General features: G+C 43.3%; 1 protein-coding gene across 1 annotated transcript in view; it reads right to left on the reverse strand.

The window, feature by feature from the left end:
* The window catches only part of Phf20 (PHD finger protein 20), a 103,866-nt gene that overhangs the window by 70,631 nt on the left and 16,279 nt on the right, over nt 1–16,956 (reverse strand). Inside the window, exon 2 of the mRNA XM_055602251.1 lies at nt 10,874–10,987. Within this exon, the coding sequence (XP_055458226.1) occupies nt 10,874–10,956 (83 nt within the window). The 5' untranslated portion in view covers nt 10,957–10,987. The remainder of the gene's footprint in view (nt 1–10,873; nt 10,988–16,956) is intronic.

Here is a 16,956-nt window from a genome sequence, read left to right on the forward strand (position 1 = left end):
GAAAGAAAGAAAGAAAGAAAGAAAGAAAGAAAGAAAGAAAGAAAGAAAGAAAGAAAGAAAGAGAGAAAGGAGAGACAGAAGAAGAGAAAGAAGGAAAAGAAAAGAGAAAGGAAGAAACCACAAGAAAGGAAGAAACCAAATGGTAGATGAGATGGTTCTTGCCACAACAAACCTGAATATTTGAGTTTGATCCCTGGAACCCAAGTCAAAAACGCCAGATATGATAGGACATCTGTGTAATCCCAGCAATTCTGTGGTGAGGTTGGAGGCTGAGGCAGAACTGCCCATAGCTCTTGGCCCAGCTAGCCTGGAGCACACAGAATGTCAGAAACAAGAGAGACGCCATTCCAACATGGTAGGAGACAGCAGACTACTCAAGGCCGTCAGCAATCTGTTCTGACCTCCATATGCACACTGTGATACCATGCACACTCACATGTTCACATGCACACACAAAATAAAAAGTCAGATTTTTTTTTAAATCTTTGTACATGAAAGAGAAACTATGAGTGCTTAACTACAAATACAGTCGGGAGAATGTGGCGGAGGAGCAGGAAGCAGCAGAGAAGCCACTTCACTGTGCTCGCTGCGAGAACAGGGCCTGCCAGCCTGCTGCTTGGGACAGATGGTACACTGCTGCCAGATGACAGGAAGAGGCGGGAGCATCACGCAGAATAAGCACTTTCTATTCCATCCACCCGGCATCTGACGGGGAAACCAAAGCCTGTCATCTTAGCTAGTTCATCTGCACAAGTCTGGGAGTGAACGGGGTGGGCAGAATTACCCTCTGAATGAGACTTGTGCCCAGAAGCCCTCACTCCAAAATTAGAACTGCTTTTGGTTTGAGTTGTTTCTTCACACAGGGTTTTGTTAGCTGGTCTAGAAATTACTGTGTAACCTAAGCTGGTGGTGGCCCAACACTGGGGCTGCAGGAGTGAACCACAACATCCAGCTGAGTATCTGTTGTTTTCTTTCCACTGCAGGCCACGGAACCCTGGCTTCTCGTGTTCTGTCACTGACCCACACCTCTACTCACTAACTGTTCGTCACGCTTCTTAAGACAAGGTCTCATTATGTAGGCCAGGACTGCTTCTTGAGTATTAGGATTGCAAGTATTTTATAAACTCCAAGCCAGATGTGGTGGTGCATTCCTTTAATCCCAGCAGCTGGGAGGCAGAGGCAGAAGGATCTCAGTGACATTCAGGCCAGTTTTCCTCTTGTCCCTGCCCCCCCCCCAAAAAAAAAATATCCCAACTGTATTACTTCTTCGGAACTGTAAATTTTTGTTTGTTTTTTTGAGGCAGGATTTCTCTTTGTAACCCCACCTGTCTTGAACTCACTGTGTAGTCTAGGCTGGCTTCAAACTCACAGAGATCTGGCTGCTTCTGCTAAGATTAAAGGTGAGTGATACCATGCCCATCAGGACCTTAAATTCTGAAAACAAATCTCTCCTGTGTGATTTACAAATAAATCTGTGATAGGCCTTAAAACACTGAGGACAAGCAGAGTTAAGTGAGTCTCAGACCCAATAGTAAAGCTTGTGTCTTTAAAGTCATTTTGCCCTCTGCGTCTCCATAGGCCTTTATTGTATTTATGTTTTTATTTTAATGCTAGAGATTGAAACCAGGCCTGGAAGCTCTGGTTATGTGCTCTACCATTGAGCTACATATCTCCAGTGCACAGATGAGCATTTCTGAGAACTAAATAAGACAGCCCATGTAAAATCATCGGGGACAACAGGTTCACAAATCTGCACGTACGTTAGTAGTCACTGCTGTTTGTCTAGCACCCAGCACACTGAAACAAGGGTGACCCGGGTCTCTGCATAAAAAACACAGACAGACTAATCCACACTGCCGCTCTATGTGCTCTCCTCATGCTGTCACAGACAGAAAACAGGATTAAGGTGGTGGTGGCTGAGGTAGTGTGCGCCTTTCACCCCAGCACTTGGGAGGCAGAGGCAGGTGCCAGGAGTTCAAGGCCAGCCTGGTTTACAGATTGAGCTCCAGAACAGGCAGAGATGCACAGAGAAGCCCTGTCCCAAAAAAAAAAAAAGAAAAGAAAAGAAAAACAAGAGAATCAAAAGTTAACTCTTTTACACCTTCCACCTTTTTTCTTCCTGTGCAAATAGCAGCATATCAAAAAATCATGGCAGGCAGAGGAATGCACTTGGAAGCATAGTTTGTCTTTGAAGTCAGACCAACAGAGGTTCAAATCCCAGCTCTGCTACTTACTCTATAATTTGGGAAAGAAATTTTCACCTCTGTGATCCTTGTTTATTGCCTCATTAACTTTTAAAAGATTTATTTTTTTACTTTATCTACGTGCATGTGTATGCGTTTGTATGAGTGTGTGTCACTTAGGTGCAGATGCCCTCAGAAGCTAGAAGAGTGTTAGATCCACTTGAACTGGAGTTAAAAGCAGTTGTGAGCCATTTGAAGTGTATGCTGGGAATCAAACTCAGATCCTCTGGAGAAGCAGCAAGTACTAGTAACCAGTGAGCTACCTCTCCAGCCCCTTACCTTATCCCTAAGGATCAGGACAGTGAGTGACATGGTGGGCTGCGGGCACCTGCTGCCAAGCCTAACACTGGAGTTTGGTTCCCAAAGCACATATGGTAGAAGTAAGAAAAACTCCGCAAGCTGTCCTCTAACCTCCAATGTGCACTGCAGCCCGCCTTCACACATGTGCACACACATATCACACTCACAAATAAATGTAGTAATAAAAAAATTAAAATAGCAAACAACCCCTTAGCTTTCGGGGAAAATTTATTATAAATAAGCTATCTAACTCTGCAATATTAGAAACAGTATGAACCGGGGAATGGCTCAGTGGCAGAGCCTTTCTGGTGGACATGAGATCCTGCATTCAGTCTCCAACAGTAAGGGAAAGGTTTGCTTTCTCTCTGGGCTAAGGCCATAGACTCCACAGTGGGGCTTTGGTGAACAAAACACAGGTGACTTGAAAACACCCCTATCAAATTCTCAGCACAACTCTTCCTGGCTGCAGGATGGCTGCCTGCCGGCTGACTGCTAGCAAGCAGTGACCAAGTGAAAAGAGGAATATAAGCAAGTTCTGGAAGAGGAGGTGCTTCGGTTGGTAAATTTATCTTGAGAACTCCCTATCTACTCTGCCAAAATGGTCTGCTAAACAAAGGTTACAGGAAGCATTGTTTTAGCCCAAGCTGCTACACAAGGCTCCAAAAGCCTGACCTAAATATCAAAATACCACTCACAGTCAAGTTTCAGGTCCTCAGGTGGGATGTAAGAAACCAAGACTAGGATGGTTAACAGTCATATTCCCCACACAGGACAGTTTCAACTGGCATAATAATGACGTTCCACAAGCCTTAATCCTAAAACAGAGATCTTAAGATGAAGTACATTGTCATGAACCAGCTACTGGTCCTCTGCTCTGTCTCCCTGGCTTACTTATAAAATGAACCCAGGCATGGTGGGTTTAACCCCTGCACTCAAGAGGCATAGGTAAGCAGATCCTATGAATTCCAGGCCAGCCAAAGCTGTATGTTGAGGCCCTGTCTCAAAAAACAAGCAAACAAGTTTAAAGCAAATTTGTAATGTTGTCCAATCACACTCTTGCTTTATTTATCTACTTCTGTACTGGGGATTAAACCAAGGGCTCAGGCATTTTAGGTAAGATCAGTACTGTTTCACACTCTTGCTTTATTTATCTACTTCTGTACTGGGGATTAAACCAAGGGCTCAGGCATTTTAGGTAAGATCAGTACTGTTGAGCCCTCTTCTGGCTTCTTTTCATTTGGTGATTACTGTTGTTTTCTGAGAAAAGGGGTCTTGCTAAACAGCCCAAGCTGTCTTGTGCTTCCTCTGTAGCCTAGGATGGTTTTGAACTTCCAACTCCAAGCTCAGCCTCCAGAGTAGCTTGGGTGTCTTGAATTTTTCCTGAGGAAATAGAAGTACAAGTGCGCCAAGAATATATTTGTCAAAAGTAGTCGGTTGTTGAGGTATGTGGTTCCTAACAGTAATCCCAGCACATGGGGAACTGAGCCAGGGAAGTGACTAGCCTAGTCCAGCCTGAGTAGCATAGGGAGAAAGAAGAAACAAGCAAGCAAACAAAACTTATTTAAGAGTCACCTCCTCTGCCCCAGCCTGGCAGTAGTGGTGCACAACTTTAATCCTAGTACTCAGGAGGCAGAGGCAGACAGATCTCTGTGAGTTCAAGGCCAGCCTGCTCTACAGAGTGAGTTCCAGGACAGCCAGGGCTATACGGAGAAACCCTGTCTCAAAACAACAAAACAAGCCCCCTCCCCAAACAAGAAGAAATGGCTCAAGGACTGAAAAGAGAAGACTTACAAGGAGACAGCTAATGAAGAGATGAGCCTTAAGTCTTTGGGCACATTGCGTCTCAAGGGGTAAGACACACTCCAGCTGGCGGCAGCACTGCTGGGATGTGGTGCTCACCGCACACCAAAGCATTTGAAAGAATGGTCTACGCAAACAAGTGCTCGGGCCAGGGAACACAGTCAGCGTGCATTCTTGAAACCAACCTACAGTGCTCATCACATTTAGCACGGAGCCTGAAAACCTAAATTCAATACTGAAACTCACATGGAGGCAGGTGAGAAATGACTCCTACAAACTGTCCTCTGACCTCCCTACACATGTGTATACACATAAGGTAAGTGAAAATTTGATGAAATGCTGATGATGGTAACAATAATAATAAACGGCTGCATAAGGTGGCACACGCCTTAAATCCCAGCCCTTGGTGGGCACAGACAGGCAAATCTGTAAGTTCCAGGACAGCCAGAGCAACAATGAGACCTGATTTCAAAAACAGCAACAAAAAAACATGACCACACTGCCAGAGGCAGGAGAATCAGTGAGTTGGAGGCTGGCTTGTATTATAGTGCAAGACCCTGTCTCAAGGAAACAACAATAATTATGGTTGTATTTCCTTAACAATTTATCATCAGATGCTAGGCCATGACTCTATCTAATCTATGGAACAATCAACTGTATTTCCTCACTCTGCCTATATGGAACTCGAAGCTAGGGAGATAAAGCAAGTTAATCAAGGAAACTCAGCTAGTCATGAGAGCATTTTAGACCTGAATCCAGCGCACCTGGCTGTAAACTACAGCCATTTCTTACTGTACCAGACAGGGGTTTTAAACAGTTGTGGTAAGCGACGATCTGAAGTTCACAGGCTGGTCTATTGATTTGCTGTTTACATTTGGAAGGATAATCAAGACAGTAAACGTACTTGGGCATGATGCAAGGACTCAGACTTTGGGTAGTCACCTGCACCCAAGGAACCTAAGCAACCCAGACCAGGAACAACCCATTGCGACCCCTCCTACCCCATGCCTTAGACTCTGCTTGTGCCCCAGTGTTCAATGAAGCTTTCTTCCTGGCTCCAGCCTGCCCTGTTCTGAGGCCTTATGTGGTCTGTTAACACACAGCAGAACAGAGTCTACTAAAAGACCACTCCAGCCCCTGTCTAGACACTTCCCAAAGCTAGCAGGAGAACACTGTATTCACTGCCTGATATAAAGTTGCTAAATTAAAAACAAACAAATGGGACTGGGGCCAGGCAGTGGTGGCATGCTCCTTTAATCCCAGCACTCCAAAAGGGAGAGGCAGGCAGATCTCTGAGTCCAAGGCCAACCTGGTCTACAGAGTGAGTTCCAGAACAGCCAGAGCTCCACAGAAACCCTGTCTCAAGAAAAAAAACTAATAATTGATGATGATGATAAATGAAACTAGGGATTAGCTCAGTTAAGAAGAGGAGGAGAAGGAGGAAGAAGAAGAAATAAGAATAGGGATTAGCTCAGTTAGAAAAGTGCCTGTCTAGTATGTACAAACCTCTAGGTTAGACTTAGACATATACTGGGCATGATGGCATGCTTATAATCCCAGCACTTAGGGAGATGGAAACACGAAAATCAGAAGTTCAAGGCCAGCCAGGCAGATCTCTGTGAGTTCAAGGCCAGCCTGGTCTACAAAGCAAGTCCAGGACAGACAGAGCTACACAGGGAAACCCTGTCTTGAAAAATAAAATAAAATTAAATTAAATTTAAAAATAAATAGATAGATAGATAGATAGATAAATAAATAAATAAATAAATAAATAAGTAAATGGAAAGAAGAAAGAAAAAGTAAAAATCTAGATGAAATGAGAGAACTGACAACAAATTTCTACATACCCCATGACACACATGTGCATGCACACGCTTACAATAATAATCAAATTTAAAATGTAATAAAAAAGGAAAGAGGAGGGAGAAAAAAGAAATTAAAAGGTAGGGATTGTAGTAAAGTAATCTATAATCACAGTGCTCGAGAGTCTGGAGGCAGGAGGACACAGGTCCAGGCCGCCAAGAACTACACAGTCGGCCTGTGTCTCAAAATAACAAATCCTGAGGTAGAGAGATTGCTCAGTGGTCAGGAGCACTTACTTCTGATGAGGAAACCCAGATTCATTTCCCAGCACAACAGGCAGCTCTACTCTCTCTACCTCCAGTTCTAGGGGACACAATCCCTCTTCTGTTTTATTTTTGGTGGTGTTGTATTTTGTTTTTTGAGACAGGTTATCTCTGTGTAACCCTGGCTGTCCTGGAACTCACTCTGTAGACCAGGCTGGCCTTGAACATACAGAGATCTGCCTGCCTCTGGGATCTAAGGCATTTGCCACCACCTGGCCTTAAAACACTTCTTGTAGCCTCCATGCGCCCCTGCACACCTGTGTTGTACATATACATTCAGGCATACATATATACATAAAGAGAAGAGCTGGCTTGTTCTTTTAGAGGACCTGGGGACTCCCAACACTGTCATGTGGTTCACAACTCTCTGTAACTCCAATTCCAGGGGATCCCACTCCCTCTTCTGACCTCTGTGGGTACTACGCACATACATGGTACACAAACAGAGATGCAGGCAAAAAAAAAAAAAAAACCAAAACTCATACACAATACTTTTAAATAAATATTTATATTTTTAAGACATATATATTATATATACAGTGTTCTGCCTGCATGTGTGCCTGCAGGCCAGAAGAGGTACCAGATATCATTATAGATGGTTAATGAGCCACCATGTGGTTGCTGGGAATTGAACTCAGGACCTTTAGAAGAACAGACAATGCTCTTAACCTCTGAGCCATCTTCTCCAGCCCAAGTAAATATATTTTTAAAGTAACAAATCCCAGAATTTAAAAGGCTGATGCAAAAAGATAATACCACAATTCAAAAAAATTTTTTTCAGCAAATTGAACAAAAATATATTTACTGATTCTGATTGATAAGGAAATTATTTTATAATTAATTTACCTGTGGTTTGATTTTTTTTTTTTTCCTAAATTAAAAACAAAAATGTGCACTTGGGAGACAGAAGCAGGTGGATCTCTGTGAGTTTGAGACCAGCCTGGTCTACAAAGTCAGTCCAGTCAGGGTTACACAGAGAAACCTGGTCTCGAAAAACCAGGAAAAAAAAAAAAGCCAGGTGGTGGTAGCACACACCTTCAATCCTAGCACTTGGGAGGCAGAAGCAGGCAGATCTCCATGAACTCCAGACCAGTCTAGTCCATATGGCAAGACCCTGTCAAAAAAAAAAAAAAAAAAATCCTCCTTTGATTCCTTGATTCTCTTACAGTAACATTTTTACCAGTGGTTATTTGTTTATCAAGATAAGATATCAGGTTGCTCAAGATAGCTTTAAACTACTGATGGGAGCTGGAGAGATGACTCAGAGGTTAAGAGCACTGGCTATTCTCCCTAAATGGTCCTGAGTTCAAGTCCCAGCAAACACATGGTGGCTCACAACCATCTATAAGATCTGGTGCCCTCTTCTAGTGTGTTGGCCCACATGCAGGCAGAATATTAAATAAATGATAAATAAACCTTTTTTTTAAATAAATAAATAAATCTTTAAAAAATGAATTAAAATAAAAGTTACTGATGATCTTCCTGCCTTAGCCTAAGTGCCAGAAATACAGGCTTGTCCCATCATATCCAATAAGAGCAGCCTTTAAAAAAAAAAAAATGAATTTTCAAAACTGGGGCTGGTTCAGAGGTTAAGAGCTAGCTGATCTCCGAAAGGACCTGGGATCAATTCCCAGCACCTACATGGCATCTCACAACTGTCTCTAACTACGGTTCCAGGGGATCTGACACCCTTACCCAGCCATACATGCAGGTAAAACACCAATGTGCATTAAAACAGTGGAAGCTGGGAGCAGTGGCTAACACCTTTAATTCCAACACTGGGGAGGCAGAGGAAGGGAATCTCTGAGTTCTGGCCAGCTTGTCTACAGAACAGCCAGGGCTGCAGGGAGAAACTCCATCTCAAACCAAGCACACAAGAATGTCAGAGAAACAGAGTCAACAAGATGGTGTCGTGTACAAAAGCACTTGTTACACATCCCACATAACCTGAGCTCATCCTTGGATCCCACAGTAAAAGGAGATTCTCACACATGTTGTCCTCTGACCTCCACAAATGTACACATGTGTACAGACCTAAACGTAGACACACACGTGAGAATAATAAAAATAATTTTAAAAATTGTACTGGTTAGTTTCTTGGCACAGACTGAGTCATTTGGAAAGAGGAACCTCAGTTGAGAAAATGCCTCCATCAGACTGGCCTGCAGGCAAGTGTGGAAGGGCATTTTCTTGATTAACAATTGCTGTGGAAAGACCCTGCCCACTTTGGCCATGCCACCCCTGGGCTCGTTGTCCTAGGGTATATAAGAGAATAAACGAGGGGATTCTCTAGGAGCCAGCCAGTAAGCAGCACGCCTCCACCATCCCTACTTCCTTCAGTTCCTGATTCCAGGTTCCTGCCTTAGGTTGTTGCTGCCTTGAGTTCCCTCAGGGATAAACTCTGACCCAGACCCTTCCTTCCTGAGCTGTGTTTAGCCATGGTGCTTATCACAGCACTAGAAAGCAAACTAAAACAGAAGTGCAGGCTGGGGGTGTAGAAAGAGCAACTGTCTAACATGCACAGTCTTGGGTTCAGTCTCCACCAATCTCCCCTTGGTGGTCGGGAGGGGAAGGAGGAGAACAACCAGCTGACAGAGCTGGAAAAGTGCTATGCAAACACGAGAACCTGAGTTTGAATCCCTGGCATTCATGTAAAAGCAGTGCCCACTGTTTCAGGAGGAGAAAGAGACAGGCAGATCATGGTGCCTCCCTGGCTAGCCAGTCAAGTCAAAAGAGCAAGTTCCAGGTTCATTGAGTGACTGAAAAACTAAAATGGACAGTGATGGAGAAATCCATTTTATGCTGCCTTCTACATTCATACACAGGCAAATGACTACCATATATGCACAAACAGGCAAATGTACTTGAGAACATGTACATACATGCATATACTGCCACACACACAAAAATACACAAGAGTAGAAACCAATATAACAAGTAATTACAGATAAAGCAAACCTAGAAAGTGTTCACTATCAGCAATTCTGTCCATGACCAGTACAAAGACAACCAAACTACATTTTTTTTATTTCTGAAGTGCTAGAAACTGAACCCAGGGCCTCAACCATGCCAGACAGCATTCTATCACCAAACTCACTCTCTAGTCCCAGCGTCTTTATTTCTAATAGCACAAACACTTTTCTGCCCAAGTCATTTCCTAGCCCTCTCTCTCCACACCAGAAATCAGTCTACTTTGAAATAATTATCACAAGGGCTAAGCTCTTCCTTAGGAAAACTCGAAAGGTTTGTGTTCTGAAACCTCTAACTGCATTTTGAACACGAAGAAATAACCAAATTCTAGGATGTCCTTAATTACAAGGGGTGCAGTAACTGTTTTGTTTTTCTTTTCCGTCGTCGTCTTCTTCTTCTTCTTCTTCTTCTTCTTCTTCTTCTTCTTCTTCTTCTTCTTCTTCTTCTTCTTCTTCTTCTTCTTCTTCGGCAGGGTGTCACAGATCCACAGCTGGCCTCAAGTGCACTATGTAGCAGGTAGGACAACCTTGAACCTCTGACATACCAGCCTCCATGTCTCCAAACACTGCTTTATCCAGTGCTGGAACTCACACCCAACGCTTCATACATGCTAGACAAACATCCTACCAGCTGAACCTGAACCTCTACTGGCTAGTTTGTTTTTTAGGGTTAGTCTACGCCAGTCTGGAACTCACTATGCTTAGGCTACGATCCTGCTCTCAGGAAACTTCCTACTGAGCCTCCAACTGCTGAGAGAACAGGTGTGTGCCACCACATTTAGTGATGTTTAGTTGTGAAGACTGCACTCCAAATATTCTATATGATTCTCACAATAATCCCCTCACACCAACATTACTGTGACCACATTTCCAGGAATGTTCAAAGTATCGACAGCCAGAGGACAAAAGGCGAGAACGCAAGTCAGCCGTAATGGCAGGAACCTGTAATCCCAGCACTTAGGAGGCTGGTCTAGCAATTCAAGGTCAGCCTCAGTTACCAGACATCTTGTCACACAAAATTCAGCAACAAGGTGAGAACCGTCAGCTTCTCAATCTTAACTGCTCCAAAGGGAGACCCGTGTAGTAACAATTCTTAGCCATCCCACACCACACCCAGAAAGCGAGGGGAGGGGCTGTGACAACTCTTCTTTCACACAAGCAGCCTAGAGTGAGAAAGCTTTACTTCCCACGGCAATTCCTATTCTGCTTTCCCATAACTCCTTCATCAAACAGGAAAAGAAGGAAACAAGTGTGACCCAGGGATCCCTGTGCCAAAGAGAAAAGGCAGTTTTGTCTTCGAAACTTAAGTTTCCCTGCATCTTCCAAGCCTGGAGAAGCCAGGAAACACCTCAGCATCACCACCCTATCAGGGCCAGTGAGACTCCCTTCCTAAAGCGCTCTACTTAGCAGGAAAGAAAATATATTAAAAAAGTACCAGTTTTTTAAACGGTCCCGAGCTTCCAACTGGGCTCCCACTTCAAAGCTGATTCCTCGTCTGTTAGGTGGATGCTTTGTCATTTTCAGTCATCAACGGGCTGCTTTTATTCTCCTGAAAAAGCCAATTAAATATTTATGAAACTTGGGAAAGGCTGCCCAGAGTGTAGCATCACCACTACACATTAAAAAACAAGCAGGCTTCACGGAAAACACCCAGCTCCATGACCCTGTCAGCGTCCTGTCTGCTGCCTCTCCTCCTATCGGGCTGTCCCCACTAGCATCACTCATCGATCAACTGTGAGTTCTGAAAATGTGGAGGGCCCTCGAGCAAGCCTTACCAAGGGCTCACTATGAAATACACCCCTCAGAGCTCCAAAAACAGCTGCTCTCCTGATTAAGTTCAATCACTCACTGACCCATTCAACAAATATTTGTTCAGAGACTATTTAGTCAAGACTCAGACACACAGTTCTTACCCTCAAGAAGCTATCAGATTAAAATGGAGCCAATAAACCAAAGTCAGTTCAAACTGTAATTACTATAAAAGTTAAGCGTTCAAAAGGAAGCCAAGAATGGTGGCATGGACCCGTAGTGCCAGCTACTTGGGAGGCTGAGGCAAGAGGATCCCTGAGTATACACGGGGTTGATGCCAACAACAGCAAAAACAACAACAAAAAGAAAGAAACAGAGAGAGACATACTGCTAGCAACTGACCCCACTTTTGAAAGAGTAGACAATAGCTGGTTGAAGGACATCGCTCAGTTGGCAGAGTGCTTGCACAGGGAGCACAAGGCCCTGTGTTGACTCCCTAGCATAGAATGAAGCCAAGTGTACTGAAAATTTTTGTAATTTTAGTTTCTTTTTTTTTTTTTAATTTTGGTTTCTTTAAAAAAAAAAGCCAGGTGTGGTGGCGTGGGCTGTGCTCCCAGCACTCTGGGGGGCAGAAGCAAGTGGACCTCTGTGAGTACAAGGCCAGCCCTGTCTACAGAGTTAGTCCAGGACAGCCAAGGCTACACAGAAAAACTGCGTCTTGAATTAAAAAAAAAAAAAAAAATCAAAATGCGTCTTGAAAAAAAAAAAAATCAAAAAAATAAAAAAAAAAAAATTCCTTTTTCTCCCAGTTGTGGGGATATGGGGCTGCTTTGCAGCAGCTGACTATGATTTGCCTCGTACTATGGCAAGGGTGTGATTTTGCCAACTGCAGATAGATTTGGAATTCTGGGAACTTTTCAGAGTATATAAATGCTAGAACCCTAGTGGGCTGATGTTGGTGGTTCGTTGCTGTTTGGTTTTGAGCGTGTTAAGTAGTCCTATGCAAAGAAGAAACAACAAGTAGAAATTAGGTATCCTGACGGCGAAGCTCAAACTTGCCCCAAGCTTAACACCCCTAATCAGTAAGTAGTAGCCTAAATATAACAATGCCTCGCTGCCAACCCCCTGACTTTATTCAGGGATATCTCTCCATTCCTATCTATCCTTATTCTCTCATATCTAGTGTTAGGGGTTTAAAGGGAAGAAGAAAAGGGTGGAAAAGGTTGAAAGAAGAACCCACAAAGTAGCAAATGCGAGCTATAGCCAAGCATGGTGGCCATCCCTATAATCTAAGCAAGTAGAGGCAGGGAACCAGAAAACAGTATTCATTCGTTGTTAACCTTTCACTCTCAAGAGAATCCCTTACTTTTCTTTAATAAATCTGTTCCCTTTAGAGGCTAGACAGATGGCTCAGTGGTTAAGGACATTGGCTGCTCTTTCAGAGGACCTGGGCTTAATTTCCAGCACCCATAATTCAATTTACACCTTCTGAAACTGAGGTTTCAGAGAATCCAACACCCTGTTCTGGCCTCTGCAGGAACCAAGTGCAAACATGGTACACAGACATACATGCAGACAAAACACAGATGCACATAAAATAAACTCTATCTGTCCTTTCTGCCGAAAAAAAGTTCCCGGTTACCCTCTTACCTAGGAAGTTTGAAGCCAGCATTAGCTACATGAGATCTTACCTTAAAAAGAACAAAGAAAAAGGAACAGAAAGTTCTAGAGCTGCATGTATTCATCAATACATGCAACACAGTAGTAAAGCACCTGCCTAGCAGATACTGAGAGACCAAAGAATTAAAAATTAGGTTTTTGGTTACTGGATTAAAATTTAAAGCACAAGCCTGAACAAAGGCCAGGCACATCAAGACATGCTCCTGCAGCTACAGGGGAGACACCGGCCTTGCTGAATTCCTTTCCACTCACTAGAGATACTGTTGCCAGGAAAATGGCCTGCCCCTCTCCCCTAGCAACAGCCAATTAGCACAGGACAGGATCCAACTGAAACCCAAGACCAGATGTCCCCACCACCATCACAGAAAGAACAAAGAAAGCCAGAACCCTTTATGGATTTGGTGCCTTCCCATAGCCAATCGTTTTAAAATGCAACATCCCCTTTTGTGTTTTAACCAATAGAAGCTTGCCAGGCTGGAATTCCCCTGCTTTGGACATGCTGGGAGGGACTGGGACCTATAAGTCACCCTCCACCCCCTGAGCTCAGGGCTCTGCTCTCAACTGCTACATCAGTGAGGGTCTGGGCACTTGAGCTTGTGATAAAAAGACCCTACTGTGTTTGCATCAGAATTGGCTCCTTGGTGGTCTTTGGGGTCTGTGAGACTTGGGCATAACAATACAAGATCCTAAATACAGTCTAATAAAGCATTCTGGAAAACACCTACAATCCTAGTTGTTAAGAAGCTGAGGCAAAAAAGGAACACAAAAGACTATGAGGCTAGCCTGGTCTATATGAGTTGAGTCTACCAATACTCTAGAGGTAGAGGAAGGCTGAATCTGTGAACTTTAGCTAGCCAGAGCTACACAGAGACTGATTTATTCTGTCTCAAGAAGAATACAATAAGAGAGTTTAAGTTACCCTCAGCTACATCTCAAGTTCCAGCTCCTGGCCAGACTTGGCTAAAAGAAGTGCTGAGGACTTGGCTCTGTGAGACAGAACTTGCCCAGCATGCACAGGTCCTGTGTTCAAGTTTCAGCATGGCAAAAGACAGTAGGAAACCAAGCCTGGTATGGTGACATACACCTATAATCAAAGAACATGGAGGCAGAGGCAGGAGAACCACTGAAAGTTTAATGCCAACCAAAACTACATTGGGAGACCCTGCCTCTGAGAAAAATAAATAAATAATAATGTAGGCATGAAGCAGGAAACTGATGCATGAAGATGGCTCCTAAGAACAGTGTCCCTGGTGCTGAGCTGTCCAGGGACCTGGGTGGTAATGTAAACACCTGTGACCCCAGCACTGGGGAGGCAGAGCCAAGGGATCTTTGTGAACACCAGGCCCACCAGGTCTACACATCAGCTTCCAGGTTAACCAGGACCACAGAGTAAGTCCTATCTCAAAAAGTATTAAATTTTAATCTTTAAAGGTGGTGAGATGGCTCAGAGATTAAGGCCTGAGGACATGAGCTGCCACCCAGATGGTGAGAGGGGAGAACACATCCCAAAAGTTGTCCTCTGACATTCACACTTGTGCAGAGGCACATACATACAGAAACACATATAAAATACAAAATAAAATAATGTAAAAAAAATTTTAACAGGCCAGGCAGTGGTGGTACACGACTTTAATCCCAGCACTCAGGAGGCAGAGGCAGGTGGATCTCTGAGTTTGAGGGCAGCCTGGTCTACAGACAGAGTTCCAAGACAGCCATGGCTGCACAGAGAAACCCTGACTCAAAACACAACAAAAATTTTAACAGAAAATAAAAAATGTTTAAACTAGTACTTTCTACCGGAATAACAATATTCGGAGTTAGTTCATGTAGAAGTAGGAATGTCTTTTAAAGACAAGCATGGTGGTGCACGCTGGCAAGCATAATCCTTGGCACTGGAGTGCAAGGCCACCCTGACCACCAGGCCAGCCAGGCCACATAGTAAGAGCCTGTTTCCAAAACAACAGAACATTATTTAAAAAATACTAACAATAAGCCAGGCAAGCAGCTCACGCCTGTAATCCCAGTACTGGGGAAACAGAGGTGGGCAGATCGCTGTGAGTTCGAGGCCAGCCTGCTCTATAAAGTCCAGAACAGCCAAGGTTACACAGAGAAACTCTGTCTCAAAAACAAAACAAAACAAAACAAAACAAAACACACACACACACACACACACACACAACTTTTACATTTAGTTTTAAATTACAAATAATTTTAATTTATCTGTTCTTCCAAACCTGGTAATCTTCAAATATCCTTAGTTTTATAGAGATGAAAAGAACATATATTCAATACGATGTGTTCTATGAACACAGGAAATTTCTCAAGGAAAAAATACCTAATACAATCTGTAGGATTCTACTGTCAAGATGTTGGCAGAATTTCAAAATACTCCTTATATTCAAACTCTCTCAACAAGAACCCACTGGCCCAGAGGAGACAGGGAGCCTAGTTTATTCTCTTGACACAGTGCTGTGGAAATGGCCCGAGTCAACAGTAACAAGAGCTATACTACACACTGGTGCACAGTTCAAAGGGGGAAAGAAACTGTAGCTCATTAGCTTTCTTTATTAACAAAGACTGAATATGAACAAGGATGGAATGATAATAAAGGCTTGCTAAAAATGGACAGAATGCAAGAGCTGGCTGATCACAGTGACTGGCAGGGGAGACACAAAGGTCCAGTAAAGATGTGGTTTATGCCCACATAAGCACCCTAAGTTAAAGGAAATACAAATCAAACGACAATTTCAGACTTTCAGAAACAAGGTCTCACTACATAGCCCAAACTGGTCTCAAACTCACAGCAATCCTGCCTCAGTCTCTCCAGTGCTGCGATTACAGGCATTGAGCCATCATGACTAGGACTATATACAATTTTTCCCATTTGTTTCTCAAAGGTAACTCTGGCTGTTCTGAACTCAAGAATTCCTTTAATTTGTGGACTGCAAAGATGGCTCTGTAGGTAAACTTGCTACTAAGCCTGGAGACCTGAGTTCAGTCCCTAAAACTCACACTGTAGAACAAACTTCCACAAGCTTTCCTCTGACCTCCATATAAACACTTTATATATATTTTTTTAATTTTATACTTACACTGTTACTGGACCTTCAAAACCAGGAGATGTAATTAATTTGTAATTAAGACTAAATTTTTTTGTTCCCATAATGCTGAAATGAGACGTAAGTGCAGTGCAGAAAAGGTGACTACTTGGGAGCTCATACAAGATCATATATAAGACTATCCAAGGCCCTAGGAGTGGTTGGTACATGCCCTTTAATCCCAGCAGTAGGGGGGCAGAGGCAGGCAGATCTCTGTGCATTTGAGGCCAGCCTGGTCTACAAAGCAAGTCTAAGACAGCCAGGGTTACACAGAGAAACCTTGTCTCAAAAAGAAAATATATATATTACACAAGGCAGAGCTGGGGAGATGGCTCAATGGCCAAAAGCACTTTCTGCCCTTCCAGAGGATTTAAGTTCAGTTCCTAGCACCTACACTGGGCAGCTCACAGCAGTCTGTATCTCCAGCTCCAAAGAATCTGGCCTCTATGGAAACACACACACACACACACAAACCCATGAATAAAAATCAACATGAATCTGAAAACTATCCAAGTACAAGAACTCCCCATTATGAAAAGTAACAGGATTACTCCCAGAAGCACACTGTGCTTATCTTCACGCTTTCAGATAGAGGCAACATCTAAGGAGAGAAGGATAAAACCACTGAACCTTTCAACTGCGGTATCAGCATTACCACGCATTACCACATCATTATAACAAGAAGTACTTTTCATAAAAGACCAGGGCCAATTTGGTCCACTGAGGAAAGTAGAACACTGCCCGGGGCTCCAGCTCTAGCCTGGCCATCATTTAAATCTCATGCTGTGAAGCTGTTAGAATCTTGGACTCTTGTCATTTCCATCTGAAGACTACAGCCTAAACTACAAAGAAATCATTTGTGACCAGAAACCAAAAGCCTCTCACATTCCATTCTAGAGAAATCTAGAAATAATGCTCACATTCAGGAACAGCAGAACGTTATTTCATTTGAAATGTTTTATTAATTTTTATTTATTTTGTGCGCATGCAC

Source organism: Psammomys obesus, unplaced genomic scaffold (assembly GCF_907164565.1).
Source record: "Psammomys obesus unplaced genomic scaffold, mPsaObe1.curated_primary_1811, whole genome shotgun sequence".
Lineage (NCBI taxonomy): Eukaryota > Metazoa > Chordata > Mammalia > Rodentia > Muridae > Psammomys > Psammomys obesus.